At 38.0% G+C, this 13,549-nt stretch overlaps 1 protein-coding gene across 7 annotated transcripts in view; it reads left to right on the top strand.

The window, feature by feature from the left end:
* The window catches only part of STAU2 (staufen double-stranded RNA binding protein 2), a 305,621-nt gene that overhangs the window by 136,853 nt on the left and 155,219 nt on the right, over positions 1 to 13,549 (top strand). For all 7 annotated transcript variants that reach the window (XM_055546281.1, XM_055546279.1, XM_055546280.1 and 4 more), the window contains one exon: positions 1,537 to 1,597. In XM_055546281.1, coding sequence (XP_055402256.1) covers positions 1,537 to 1,597 — 61 coding nt within the window. The remainder of the gene's footprint in view (positions 1 to 1,536; positions 1,598 to 13,549) is intronic.

The following is a 13,549-nucleotide window of genomic DNA, read 5'->3' as shown; positions in this document are numbered from 1 at the left end:
GAGTTTATGGATTATTGGATTATCAATTTAGAGTTGTTTGGGGAGAGAGAAGAGATTACTCTTAATGTTTACTCTGTCATGTTAAAGCAGAAACCTTAGAAAAGCAGTTTCATTAGAGTGTTGAGATAGAAATCAGAGAGCAGCAGGCTTGGGATTCAGTTGATGAAAAATTAGGCTTAAGGAATAAAACCTAATATTTAAATAACTTTGGTTATTAGTGGAAGGAGAGAAAAGGAGGAATGAAGTGCTAAATATATTATTACCAACTTCAACTGAGCCCTCAAATGCCTGAGGATCTGTATTCTTCTAATCGTTGAGCTCTTTCTTTCCTAGACTTTTTGCTTACTGTGTACACTTTCCTCAGATTTATAACCTCCCTCCCTCCCGCAGCGCCCCCCTCTCTCTATGATCCTGTCTTGTGCTTCACAGAGAACATGTGCGTGGGAGTCTCCTCAGGCCTTCCCATCCATGTGTATCTGCATTTACACACGTTACCTTCTCTTCCACCCTTTCACAGTTGCAAGCTATTTGCTAGAAATGTAGTTTGTGTTTGGAGAAGGCAATGGCACCCCACTCCAGTACTCCTGCCTGGAAAATCCCACAGACGGAGGAGCCTGGTGGGCCACAGTCCACGGGGTCGCTAAGAGTCAGACACGACTGAGCGACTTCACTTTCATGCATTGGAGAAGGAAATGGCAACCCACTCCAGTGTTCTTGCCTGGAGAATCCCAGGGATGGCGGAGCCTGGTGGGCTGCCGTCTATGGGTTCACAGAGTCGGACACAACTGAAGCGACTTAGCAGCAGCAGCAGCATAATATAAAATACCGATTATAAAAATAAGTATGTCTCCCCCACCCCGAAGTACTTTATATCAATAATACCAGCTCCACAAAAAGAGAACATAACCAGTTAATGTCACTTATAATTTGATTAAAATACTACTTCAGAACGTCTGAGCTCAGAGTGTATTTTACACTAAATGTTGACCAAATCATCTGGCAAAAGCCAGGATATTCCAGATTTTGCTTCGAGTTAGGGTTTAGTTTTCAGTTTTTTGTACCTGTCATTAGCATTATTCATTGACCCTTATCATGACGTTTCCAGAACAGACATAATAATATTTCTATCATTAATTTAACTTCAGAAGTGATACAAAATCTCTTTTAGTTACTTTAGCACTTGCGATGATTATTGTTTACTGTTTGAAAACAAATTATTTACTTCTTCGCCACCTTGATAGTGCCCATGTTATACATAATATATATACTAAATATTATGCTAAATATGGGGCTTTCTTGATGATGTAAATTATAAATTTAAATAGATAAAATCAGGAGGCATAAGAAACAGATATGAATGTAGAAAAGGGATAGATGTTTTAGCTCTTGTTAGTACTTGTTGTGTCCATGGTCCTGGGGTCAGCAGTGGAGAGGATGAACAGAATAACCTGTACCCTTTTTTTATTAATTAGGATTAACTTTTTTTTTGAATTTAAGTTTCTTTCCTGAATTTAAACAATTGGTTTAATTTTTCAGACAGGGGAAAACAAAGGATGGAGTGGTCCAAAGGCTGGGTTTCCTGAACCAACAAATAACAGTAAGTTTCTACCTTTATATTAGCTACACTTGGTGTTCGTCAGTGGTTCCATGACATGTCCCTCACTGGGAATTTACTGGGTCTGAGATGCTATGCTAAGTGTTTTGAAGGATGCAGGAAGTTGTGGTGTTTGCTTTCCTGCAACTGACAGAAGACACAGAGACTCATATCTTCAACATGGTTAAGTCATTGCAGACAGAAAACCATTTTATCCATAAAGTGATGATGTTTTTTTTAAAGTTGTTTTTATTGTGACATTATCACAATAGAAAAGAATCAAGAAAGACAAACAGTTATCTACCAGTCCAATGTAACCCAGCATTAACTGTATTCACAGTTCTACTTTTTTAGGTACACACACAGACACTTTAACATAATTAGAATATAGACAAAAATTTGTAATGTGTTTTCATTTAACACTGTAGTACACATTTTTTAGGTTGTGCTGAGTCATTAGAATTTTTGGTATTTTATTAAAGTTACTAGTTGAAATATCAGAAATGTAAGGATAAAATTGCTCACAATTTTATTCCAAATAATAGTATATCATCATTTAAAAATCCACTTCAGTTCTGCTGAAGTGGGAGAAGGGAGCTATGGTGATAGCTCCCTTCCTGGAGTGAATCCTCTAACTAAATACTTCTGAGTAGTTAATGGGAAGATGAAAGGGTCTTCCTGAGTCTTTGGGACCTTGATTGTTTTCAGCTCAAAATAATCTACATGTCACAGAGAAACATTTTAGGATGGCAGGCAAATTTTGCTCACCTAAGATAATTCCCAGTGTTTGGAGCATCCTCCTGTTTGCTAGATAGTATGCTGCCTGATTCATGAAAGCCAATTCGCTCTTCAAAAAAATTTAAAAAGAATAAAAATAAAAATCCACTTCAGGTATTTCTGTTTTCAGAGGTACATGATCAAGCTGTTATACATTGAAAGTGTAGACATTTTTAACTTCCTCCCCGCCTCTCCCCAAAAGCATCTGTTTTTACTCAAGTGACCATTTTACTGTAAATCAGTAAAATGAAACAGCCAGCCAGTGAAGACCCTGGCAAAGTGAAGTCCCCAGTAAAGTCGGATCTCTTTCATTTCTAACCCCAGTTCTCTTCCTGATAACCTTCAGAAGCTGAATTAGCTTAAATATGTAAATTGTTGTCATGAAGAGTATTCTTTCATATTAGTAGCTCATCTTTTGATGTATAATGAAATTTGTGACAATTCTTATCAGAGCCTGCTTATGAGAATTGAATTCTTGGATTATCAAAACTAGCCTCTTGAAAAAACTGTTTCATTGAGGCAATGGTATTCATGAATTATTTTCTGGGAATAATTTAAATAATTCAGTATGAGTCTGGGCCTTTTGTCTGTGTATGTAAGGATGATGAATGTGATAGGCTCAGCACATTGCCCAAAGGAAAAATGGAATCAGTTCAGGATTCTCAGAGAGTTTTTAATTCCTTTGTTGTTTGAATGTAGAGAATTGAATTTACTTGGGCTTCCCTGGTGGCTTAGACAGTAAAGAATCTGCCTGCAGTGTGGGAGACCTGGGTTCAATCCCTGGGTTGGGAAGATCCCCTGGAGGAGGGCTTGGCAACCCACTCCAGTATTCTTGCCTGGAGAATCCCATGAACAGAGGAGCCTAACAGGCTACAGTCCATGGGGTTGCAAAGAGTTGGACATGACTGAGTGATTAAGCACAGCACATAGTTATTTGGTCAAGGAATGTGAGAAACATTCAGTTGATTTCAGTTTTATGTTAAGTACTTAGCACAGAAGCTATTTCTTAGTAAGCACATAATGAATGTTAGTTTTCTTCCATGCCTTCTTCCCCCCCACCCCTGTTTTTTTAATAAAAATTCTATAAATTTGTGTAGGCTTGCCAAAAATGTCATTCTTAAACTTCTTATCACTCAGATTTTTCTGCATGTACACGTGACCAAAGAATATGTATGGTTTGTATTTGAATGATTACTTTTGACATTAGATTTTTTTTCAGAGAACATAAACATTACATATTTAAATATGGAAGTCAGATAGTTATTAATTTGGTAGTTTTAACATGAAAGCACATTATAGATGACCTGAAGCCTCCATCGCTAAACAGTGGTATTTTGACCCTCATCTTTACGTCTGTTGATTTTTTTTTTTTTTTACTTTCTGAGGGATTTGGAGCTCCTTTGCAATTAGGGGAAGAAATGTCACAAAAAGGCCAGTGAGTTTCACTGATGAGAAATGTGTAAGAAGGTCTAAAAGATTTGCTTTAAACATAATGTTGGAAATGATAAGCTGTTTGAAGCATCCTTAAGATGTAACCAAATGTTAGCACTTCAGGACTTGCTCTGGTCTCCAGTAGTTCAAAATCTGAAAGAAGAATGCTCCCTGGTCCTTTCCCAATATTGTGGAGGTGAGAAAGCTGATACAGAGGTTCTCTGAGTGGGCCCCGCCCAGATTACCACGGACAGCAAGGGCAGTCCAGCTCTACCAGTCAACTGTCTCTCTTCTCCTGAGAGAAGTGTAGTGGAACCCCTGGGTTCTGTGTAGTGGAACCCCTGAGTCCTCTGGAGCCAGCTCCTAGCTCCTTTAATACAAGAAAAAGTAGATCACTATGATGACTCCATCACCTAAAAAGTAATTTAAATTCACATAGTATGATAGCTTTTAGGTTAAAGTCTCTTCTAAACAGTTCCTTGAGTTTGAAATTCTGCCCTAGGTGTTTCCTGTCCTGTGGACAATATGTGTCTTAGTGTTTTGCAGGCAGAAGTTAGAGCAGGGGTTGCTCAGGATGGCACGTGAGGGGAAGACAGGAGTTTGAGACTGCCTGAGCTGCCCGCCTCACTGCCATATTGTATGACCTTGAGCAACTCAGTTTACATCTTCTTGTTCAATGTGCTCTGTTATGAGTTACACATATCAGTTTATAATGTTAAGTGTCTTTAATTTTCTAAACTTGACTAATCACCCTTGAATAACATCTAAAAAGGTAACATTACTTTGTAAACAACAAAATGTCATAAAGTGACTCTCTTCATTGTTTTCTTGGCTAAACTTTACTTCACAAATTGTAGTTAAAAAGAACAAAATTTTAACCACTCATTATTTGGATAAATACTATGAAATTAACTTGAAGCTATAGTATACAAAAATTAAGAGAATGCAGAATTGTAAAGGGGAAAGAAGACAATTTTAGCCTGGTGCAGATAGCACCTAACTGTCTGCTGCTGCTGCTAAGTCACTTCAGTCGTGTCTGACTCTGCGACCCCATAGACGGCAGCCCACCAGGCTCCCCCGTCCCTGGGATTCTCCAGGCAAGAACACTGGAGTGGGTTGCCATTTCCTTCTCCAGTGCATGAAAGTGAAGTTGCTCAGTCGTGTCCGACTCTTAGCGACCCCATGGATTGCAGCCCACCAGGCTCCTCCGTCCATGGGATTTTCCAGGCAAGAGTACTGGAGTGGGGTGCCATTGCCTTCTCCGGCACCTAACTGTAGGTAGACAAAAAAAAGTTAATGTACATGTGCATTTAATATTTGAAGTGGGAGATATTTTTTTTAAAAAGATTACCGTCATAAGAAACTGCTAACAAGTACAGCTAAGAAATAGTTTAAATGGTTTTGCAAGTGATTGTGATTGCATAGCCGGGTTCCTGGCTTGATTGGCTGCAGATTTAAAATATGGACCTAATTTTGACATCCTTCCCAGGCTTTCTTCATTGTCCTGGGTTGCGGAACGTAGACCTTTCTAAGTGTATTTCACCTTGTGAATCACTGTCATAGTCGTGTCAAAGTGTAAGAACACATAACTCTGTAATGTGAGGTTTGTGCTAAATTTAGCATGGGGGCAATTTTATGCTTGGCATGCACATAAAAAGCTAGATTTTTACAGATGAATGACTAGCAAGTTTTTTAAAAGATCATGCGTTTTATTAAAGACTTACTGATGGCTCATGGAAAATTTTGTAAAATACTTAGATACAGTTCAGTTGATAACATCTTTTTTTTAAATGCACATTCCATGCTTCTTATTAATACAGGATTTTACTTAAAAGCAGGTTCATTGTTTCTTAAAGGTAAACTCCAGCTTAATTCAGAATTGGACTCAGCTCAAAGGTATTCACTGGTATGTGCTGAATCCACCCACTAAAACATTATTTGGAGGCATTTCTCACATAAATATTTTTCCGTTAACCTTTTAAAAAGTTTTATTTAGCCCCTGTGAAATATGCTGACTCTTCTAGGTTCATTAGAGATAACTCAAGACAAATACTTTTGGGATGGGAAAGAATTCTTATTAACCTTTGCAGTATTGAAGTTGACTTATCAAAAATTTTGTCACTTTTGTGTCATGCTTAAGACACTTCACTCATGTCCATTTCTGTGCCTGCCAGGCTCCTCTGTCCATGGGATTCTCCAGGCAAGAATATACAGTTCCCTTTGGGGCCTTCCATAATAGAAGCTTCTTTGTAATGAGACAGTTAAATTACTTGGAGCCAAAACGATTTAAATATAAAGCCAAGTGATTCAACTTAATTATTTACTTGAACATAAATACTGTGTTGGAAATCTAAGAGTATAGCTTACTTGTGGCAATCTTATTTCTTTTTTCTTCTTCCAGTTTTATTGTTATAATTGACATATAACACTGTATAACTTTAAGGTGTACAGCATAATGATTTGACTTGCCTCATGAAATGATTATCACAATAAGTAATGTTGGTGACTGCTTTCTAGTCGTGGTGTGCAGGCTTCTCATTGCAGTGGCTTCTCTTGTTTGTGGAGCACGGGCTCTAGAGCACAGGCTCAGTAGTTGTGGCACACGGGCTGTGTTGCCCCATGGCCTGTGGGATCTTCCTGGACCAGAAATAGAACCCATGTCTTCTGTATTTGCAGGCAGATTCTTAACCACCAAGGAAGTCTCAATTCATTGGTATTTCAATTAGGGGTATGAGAGAGTGTTAAACTTATCTGTTTAAGGCATACCAGTTGAGTTAATAATCAAATGCCCATTTATTTAAGGAAAAATAACCTGAAACTGGAAGGAAAGTCTTTAATCAGATTAACACAGTATATTTTTCTGAAATATTCTCAAGAAAGATTGAATGAATTTAAATTTTTGTGATTTAAAAAACTTGCTTGACTTACATTTTTACATGCAAAACGATTTCAGATACATGTTTTTTGAAAAAAGGAAACCATATGCACAATTTAAGGCTGCATCCCTTGATTACAGGATGACGGTGTTCTTAAGCATAAGAGCAGAGAATGAAATCATAAAAAAGGTATGGATTTAGATATATGAAAACCAAAAATGAATTCAAGGAACAGCATAAGAAAGTAAAAAGTCAAATGATAGAAGGCATAACTTGCATCCTATATAGCCACAGGTAAAAATACACAAAGGACACTTATAGATTAATAAACTGGTGGCTCAGTAGTAAAGAATCTGCCTTCAATGCAGGGGACACTGGTTCAGTCCCTGGGTCAGGAAGATCCTCTGGAGGAGAAAGTGGCAACCCACTCCGGTATTCTTGCCTGGGAAAGCCCCTGGACAGAGGAACCTGGCAGGCTACAGTCCACAGAGTCGCAAAAGAGTTGGACACACCTAGCTGCTGAGCAGCAATAGAAAAATGCCCAAAGAATTTAGGGAGCCATTTAAAAAGAACAGAAATTAAATAATGAAATTGTTCAGCAATCAGGAAAGTCCAGATTAGAAGTAAATGTTCTATAATTTCTGATCCATATAATTGACAAGAGTTAAAAAATGATTATTCCAACCATTGAAGCAACAAGCACTCACCAGCTGTTAGAGGATCGTGAATTAGCAGTGCCTTTCTGAAGAAGTAAGAATACAAAGCTTAGGCCCACTTTTTCTTATAACTTAACTAAAAGATATGGAAAAATATAAGAGAATTTTTTTCTGTAATAAACATACTCTGGTTTATAATCAGAAAAAAAATTGAAGTATATTTATAACACTCACAGATGTACAAACTTTGGCCTGAATTGCACAATCTGTTTGAATTTAAACAAATGATATATATACTAAATAGCCAGGGAGGTAGTTATCCGAATACCTAAGGCTCTCCACTTGAGCCTTTTATGACTTTTTTTTAAGAAGAGAAAATGAGTAGTTTTCTAAAGTTTGAATGCAATTTCAGTTTCTGAAATGTGTTTTGGAAATGTGAAATATGTGCTCTGTATTCTCAGAGGCCTATGGGGATCAAAGGTGTTTGGAACTAGGATTTTTCCAACTGAAAAAGAGCAGAGCAGTGACACACAGATCAAAGTCTCCCAGACTGAAAGTTGAGGTATTAAGAACTACAGTGCTGATTTTCTCTGTTATCAGAGAAACTCTACAATAAACATAGGAGAAAATAAGAGTAGTAAGTACTCATTCATCAGCGTGTCTAGAAAGATGGAGGTTTATAAACTCCCAGATAATATATTGTAATTTTCCAAGAGATGTTAAACTGTGTGTTATTTTTAAAGAAAAAATATAGGTAATGCTTGATATATAGTAAATTTAACACGTATAAGTTATGACACATGATAATAAACACTTGAGATTCCCACCACTCCATTTGAGACCCACAGTGTTGCCAGTGTCGTTACCTTCTTTCTCGTCTCTTGGCTGGCTTGCCTTTTCCCACCTGAGGTCACTGCTCGCTCTGGATTTTACATATAGTCCTCCCAACTTGTTAAGTATGTGTCTTTAACAGTATTTGTTTAGTTTTGCTTTTTTAAACTTTAGGGAAAAAATGACATTATGCTGTATACTTTCTGGAACTTTGTTTTCCCACTTCAAATTGTAATTTAAGACTTTTGTTAACATATGGTTATTCCATCCACTGTGCCACTGTGTGCATATTCTATAATTAATTTATCCTCCTGTTAAGCCACTGAGGTTATTTGCAAGATTCTGTTATTATAAACAGCATCACTGTAAACATTTTTGACCATGTCTCCTGGTACACTTGTGTAAGAGTTTCTGGGAACACACCTTGGAGTGGTATCTGTGTATAACTAGGTATGTGTAAATTCAGATTTACAGGAAACACTGGTTGTTTTATAGAAGAAGAACTGGAGTGCCCTTCAAAATATCTAGAAGAAATAGAAACATTTTGAACTCACTTTTATACCTTTGACTTCATTTTGATGATGTTTTAGTTGGATTAGTTCAAATTTAGTTCAGATTCTATTCTATCATTGTTAGTCTTTCAGTTGTGTGCTACTCTTTGCGACCCCATGGACTGTAGCCCGCCAGACTCCTCTCTCCATGGAATTCTCCAGGCAAGAATACTAAAGTGGGTAGCCATTCCCTTCTCCAAGGGATCTTCCCAACCCAGGGATCGAACCTGGGTCTCCTGCATTGCAGGTGGATTCTTTACCATCTGAGCCACCAGGGAAGCTGTACTATATAAGAGTAAAATAAATAAGACTATATCATTAATCTTATTTATTTTACTCTTCTATTGTTACTTAGTCTTTTGAATGGATAAAAATTTTAAGTGCAAAAAAGGTCAGAAATCTCCCTTTTGTCTTCTTTGGCGCAATTTCCACCCTGTCTCTCAAACAAGTAACTTTTGATTAATTTCTTATATATTACTCCAGAATCTTTTTATACATATAGAAGCAAATTCAAATATGGATAAAATAATACATACCTTTATTTAATATGTTTTCTAGACACACTCTTCTACAATTTTCTTTTCATTCAGCAGTATGTCCCAAAGATCCTTCCAAATTGATTATATGTAGGACTTTAGTCTTATTGAACTAGTTTTGAACTGACGGGCATTGGGATTGTTTACTTCCCAGGCATCTCAGTGGTAAAGAATCTGCCTGCCCAGCAAACAACTTAGGTTCGATCCCTGGGTTGGGAAGATCACCTGGAGAAGGGACCAGTTACACACTCCAGTATTCTGGCATGGAGAATTCCGTGGACTGTATAGTCCAGTGACCAGGGAAATTGCTCAGTCGTGTCTGACTCTTTGCGATCCCATGGACTGTAGCCTACTAGGCTCCTCCATTCATGGAATTTTTCCAGGCAAGAGTACTGGAGTGGGTTGTCATTTCCTTCTCCAGGGGATTTTCCCAACCCAGGGATCGAACCCAAGTCTGCCACGTTGCAGGGAGGTGCTTTCAGTTCAGTTCATTTCAGTCGCTCAGTTGTGTCCGACTCTGCAGCCCCATGAACTGCAGAACGCCAGGCCTCCCTGTCCATCACCAACTCCCGGAGTCCACCCAAACCCATGTCCATTGAGTCAGTGATGCCATCCAACCATCTCATCTTCTGTCATCCCCTTCTCCTTCTGTCCTCAATCTTTCCCAGCAGCAGGGTCTTTTCAAATGATTCAGCTTTTCACATCAGGTGGCCAAAGTATTGGAGTTTCAGCTTCAACGTCAGTCCTTCCAATGAACACCCGGGACTGATCTCCTTTAGGATGGACTGGTTGGATCTCCTTGCAGTCCAAGGGACTCTCAAGAGTCTTCTCCAACACCACAGTTCAAAAGCATCAATTCTTCAGCGCTCAGCTTTCTTTATAGTCCAACTCTCACATCCATACATGACCACTGGAAAAACCATCATAGCCTTAACTAGAAGGACCTTTGTTGGCAAAGTAATGTCTCTGCTTTTCAATATACTGTCTAGGTTGGTCATAACTTTCCTTTCAGGGAGTAAGCGTCTTTTAATTTCATGGCTGCAATCACCATCTGCAGTGATTTACCGTCTGAGCTACCAGGGAAGCCCACTGTATAGTCCATTGGGTCGCAAAGAGTTGTACATGATTGAGTGACTTTCACTTCACTGTATTTTTATATTATAAATAATCCTGTTGCATAAAACCTCATACCCACATCCATTTACATGTTTGCTAGTGTTTTGGATAAATTCTCACAAGTGGTAATAGTAAGTCAAAGAATACGTGCACTTATAATTTTGATAAACATCGCCAGATTATGCTCAATAGAGATTTCCCTGTTTACATTCCTACCAGCAGTGTATGGGATTTCCTGTTTCCCCACAGCTTCAGTAAGCGCGTGCTCTCAAACTTCTGGATACTTGCCAATCTGATAGCTGAACTATGTTATTCAGCGTAGTTTTATTTTGCATTTCTCCCATTGAGAGTAGGATTGAGTATATCTTTTGTACATTTATGAGCCATTTCTACACATTTTTTTGTTTCTAAACTAGTTTATGTCAGTGATATAGTTATATCTGTTGCTCATTTTAAAATTAGTTTGTTGGTCTTTTTTTCCCCCTTACTTGAAAAAAGCATGTGTGTGTGCCTTTATGATATGACTTGCCAATATTTTTCTTGGTCTCTTTATATATGGTGGAATTTTCTTTTAAATTTTGGTTTTCTTTTTAAAGTATTTGAATGGCCTTTATTTTATGATCTTTTATAGCATTTGTAATCTTAGCATAGTTAATAATGCCTGCTCCATTCTGAGATTATAAAAAATTCTTTAATTGCCTTCTGGAAATTCTATAGTTTTTTTTTTTTTTCTCTTTTTTTGGTCCTTAAATCTTTGATACCTCTGGGATTTATGCTAAAAGTATGGATTCAGCTTTCATCCCCATTGCATTCACATGACTGTTGTATACTAAGATTCTTGTATGTATGTGGTTTTATTCTGCACTTTCTGTTGTCTTCTGTTCATTTGACCATGGCGTATGTGCATGTTCTCAGTCGTGGCCGACTCTTTGCGACCCCATTAACTATAAAGCCAGGCTCCTCTGCCTGTGGGATAGTCCAGGCAAGAATACTGGAGTGGGTTGCCATTTCTTTCTCCAGAGGATCTTCCCAACCCACGGATAAACTCACATCTCCTGCACTGGCAGGCGGATTCTTTACCACTGAGCCTCCTGGAAAGCCCTCATTTAACTATGCACCAGTTTTAATCATTATTTTGTTTTAATATGAGTAAACTTAACTCCATTACTCTTGCCTGGAAAATCCCATGGACGGAGGCGCCTGGTGGGCTGCAGTCCATGGGGTCACTAGGAGTCGGACACGACTGTGTGACTTCACTTTCACTTTTCACTTTAATGCATTGGAGAAGGAAATGACAACGCACTCCAGTGTTCTTGCCTGGAGAGTCCCGGGGACGGGGGAGCCTGGTGGGCTGCCGTCTCTGGGGTCGCACAGAGTCGGACATGACTGGAGCAGCTTAGCAGCAGTAAACTTAAACTTTGTTTAAAACAAATGTGAGTGAAGGTATGTTTGGTCTATGTTCTTTTCTGCACATACTACATGGAGTATAAATAATTGAAAAGATAAAAATCCCCTTGATATGAGAAATGAGAGGAGTGTGGGTAGTCACGTTATCAATTAAAAGCACTGAAAGAGGCAGCAGGGGACTGTATGGTTGAAGGCAGTTAGGGTCCAGAAAGGCAGCAGTGATGGTCTCCCTAAAACCTCTGTGTGTAATGGGTGTAGCATTCATTCATTCCTTCAGAAGGTATTTATAGACTACATTGTAGTATTTTGGGGCTTCTCCAGTGGCTCAGTGGTAAAGAATCTGCCTGCAGTGCAGGAGATGCAGGAGACCTGGGTTTGATCCCCGGGTCAGGAAGTTCCCGAGTAGGAAATGGCAACCCACTCCAGTATTTTTGCTCAGAAAATCCCATGGACAGAGGAGCCTGGCGGGCTACAGTCCATAGAGTGGCAAAGAGTTCGACACAACTGAAGTGACTGAGCGTGCATGCATGTACTGGTTTTGGTATTATTGCTGATTTTAATGAAGTTTTTAAAAGTTGAAACTGCTTTTTGAGAAGCTACTCAGTCTGTAAGATAAACAGGGTTAACTATTCCTCTTCTGCCCATAAGAAAAGGAAAGAAAACTTAAAAAGTGGAAAGTGTAATTTGAAAAAAAAAATCAATTGCTTTTTTAATTTTTAAATAAAATAATATAGCATAGTACCTGACATTGTCAGTGTTTAATATTCATATAAATGAAAAAAAAGCAGTGTTTCACTTTTCTTCCCACTGTATTAATGGTCTTAGATATCATCTAGACTTATAGTTCTCAGCATGGTGTTGCTGGACTCTTACATATAATAGGTATCATTATTGGTATTTCAACAACCTAATAGAAATAATGCATTCATTCTTAGTAGACTGCTTTGCTTTGGGTTAGAACAATGTATGTCTGAGTTCATATATCAAGCTGTTCTGAATCTCACATTGGCAGTCTTTTGGAAGAAACAGAAAGATGATTTATTGTTACTAAAGAAATGCAGTCTGTCTGAAAGACAGATCCTTGAATCATGGTATTCATAGAACAAAAAGACAACAGAAGTCCTAAGACTGAAAAGATCGGAGAACATCCAGCTCTTATATTTTATAAACAGGAAAATTGAGGTTGCAGGTGATTTTATAACTTGCCTGAGGATACTCAGTTAGTTAGAGATAGTGAAAACTTGAATTCGTGTCTTCTGATTCTAAGATCTGCGTTTGCCACCTGACAACGTATTTATTTCTTAGATATATCACTTTCTGATAATTAAGGGAAAATTGAATAATGTTTTCTTAAAGAAATTCCACTAAAATTAAATACGCATTTTCTTGAAAGGATGTTTTATAGGATGTTTCATAAAGTGGAAAATGTCCAAACTATTGTTTCAGATACCAGTTTGATATTTGGGTGGATCATGTAAAAACACTAAATGGCTGAGAAAGCACGTGCAGTGTTTGTTTTACCAGTGAAACCACCATCTGCATTATATGACTTTTCTTAAGACCTAAAAAACTTTAGTAATAGTCCATTTTTAAAAACACTCAACAGGCTTTTGGGGTGATGTTATTCAAGCATATTGTTTTATTCCAAGCTTTCTGGTTTGTGTTAAGATGATTCATAAACTTTTAGAGCTGAAAGAGATTTTCAAGTTCCCTTAGTATAATTCATTTTACAGATGAAGGAAACAAGGTAAAGAGGCAATCTGTAACTTGACCT

The sequence above is a fragment of the Bubalus kerabau genome, chromosome 14 (assembly GCF_029407905.1).
Source record: "Bubalus kerabau isolate K-KA32 ecotype Philippines breed swamp buffalo chromosome 14, PCC_UOA_SB_1v2, whole genome shotgun sequence".
Lineage (NCBI taxonomy): Eukaryota > Metazoa > Chordata > Mammalia > Artiodactyla > Bovidae > Bubalus > Bubalus kerabau.
Note: the sequence above shows the minus strand (reverse complement) of the source record. Positions and strands in the feature narration are given on the sequence as shown.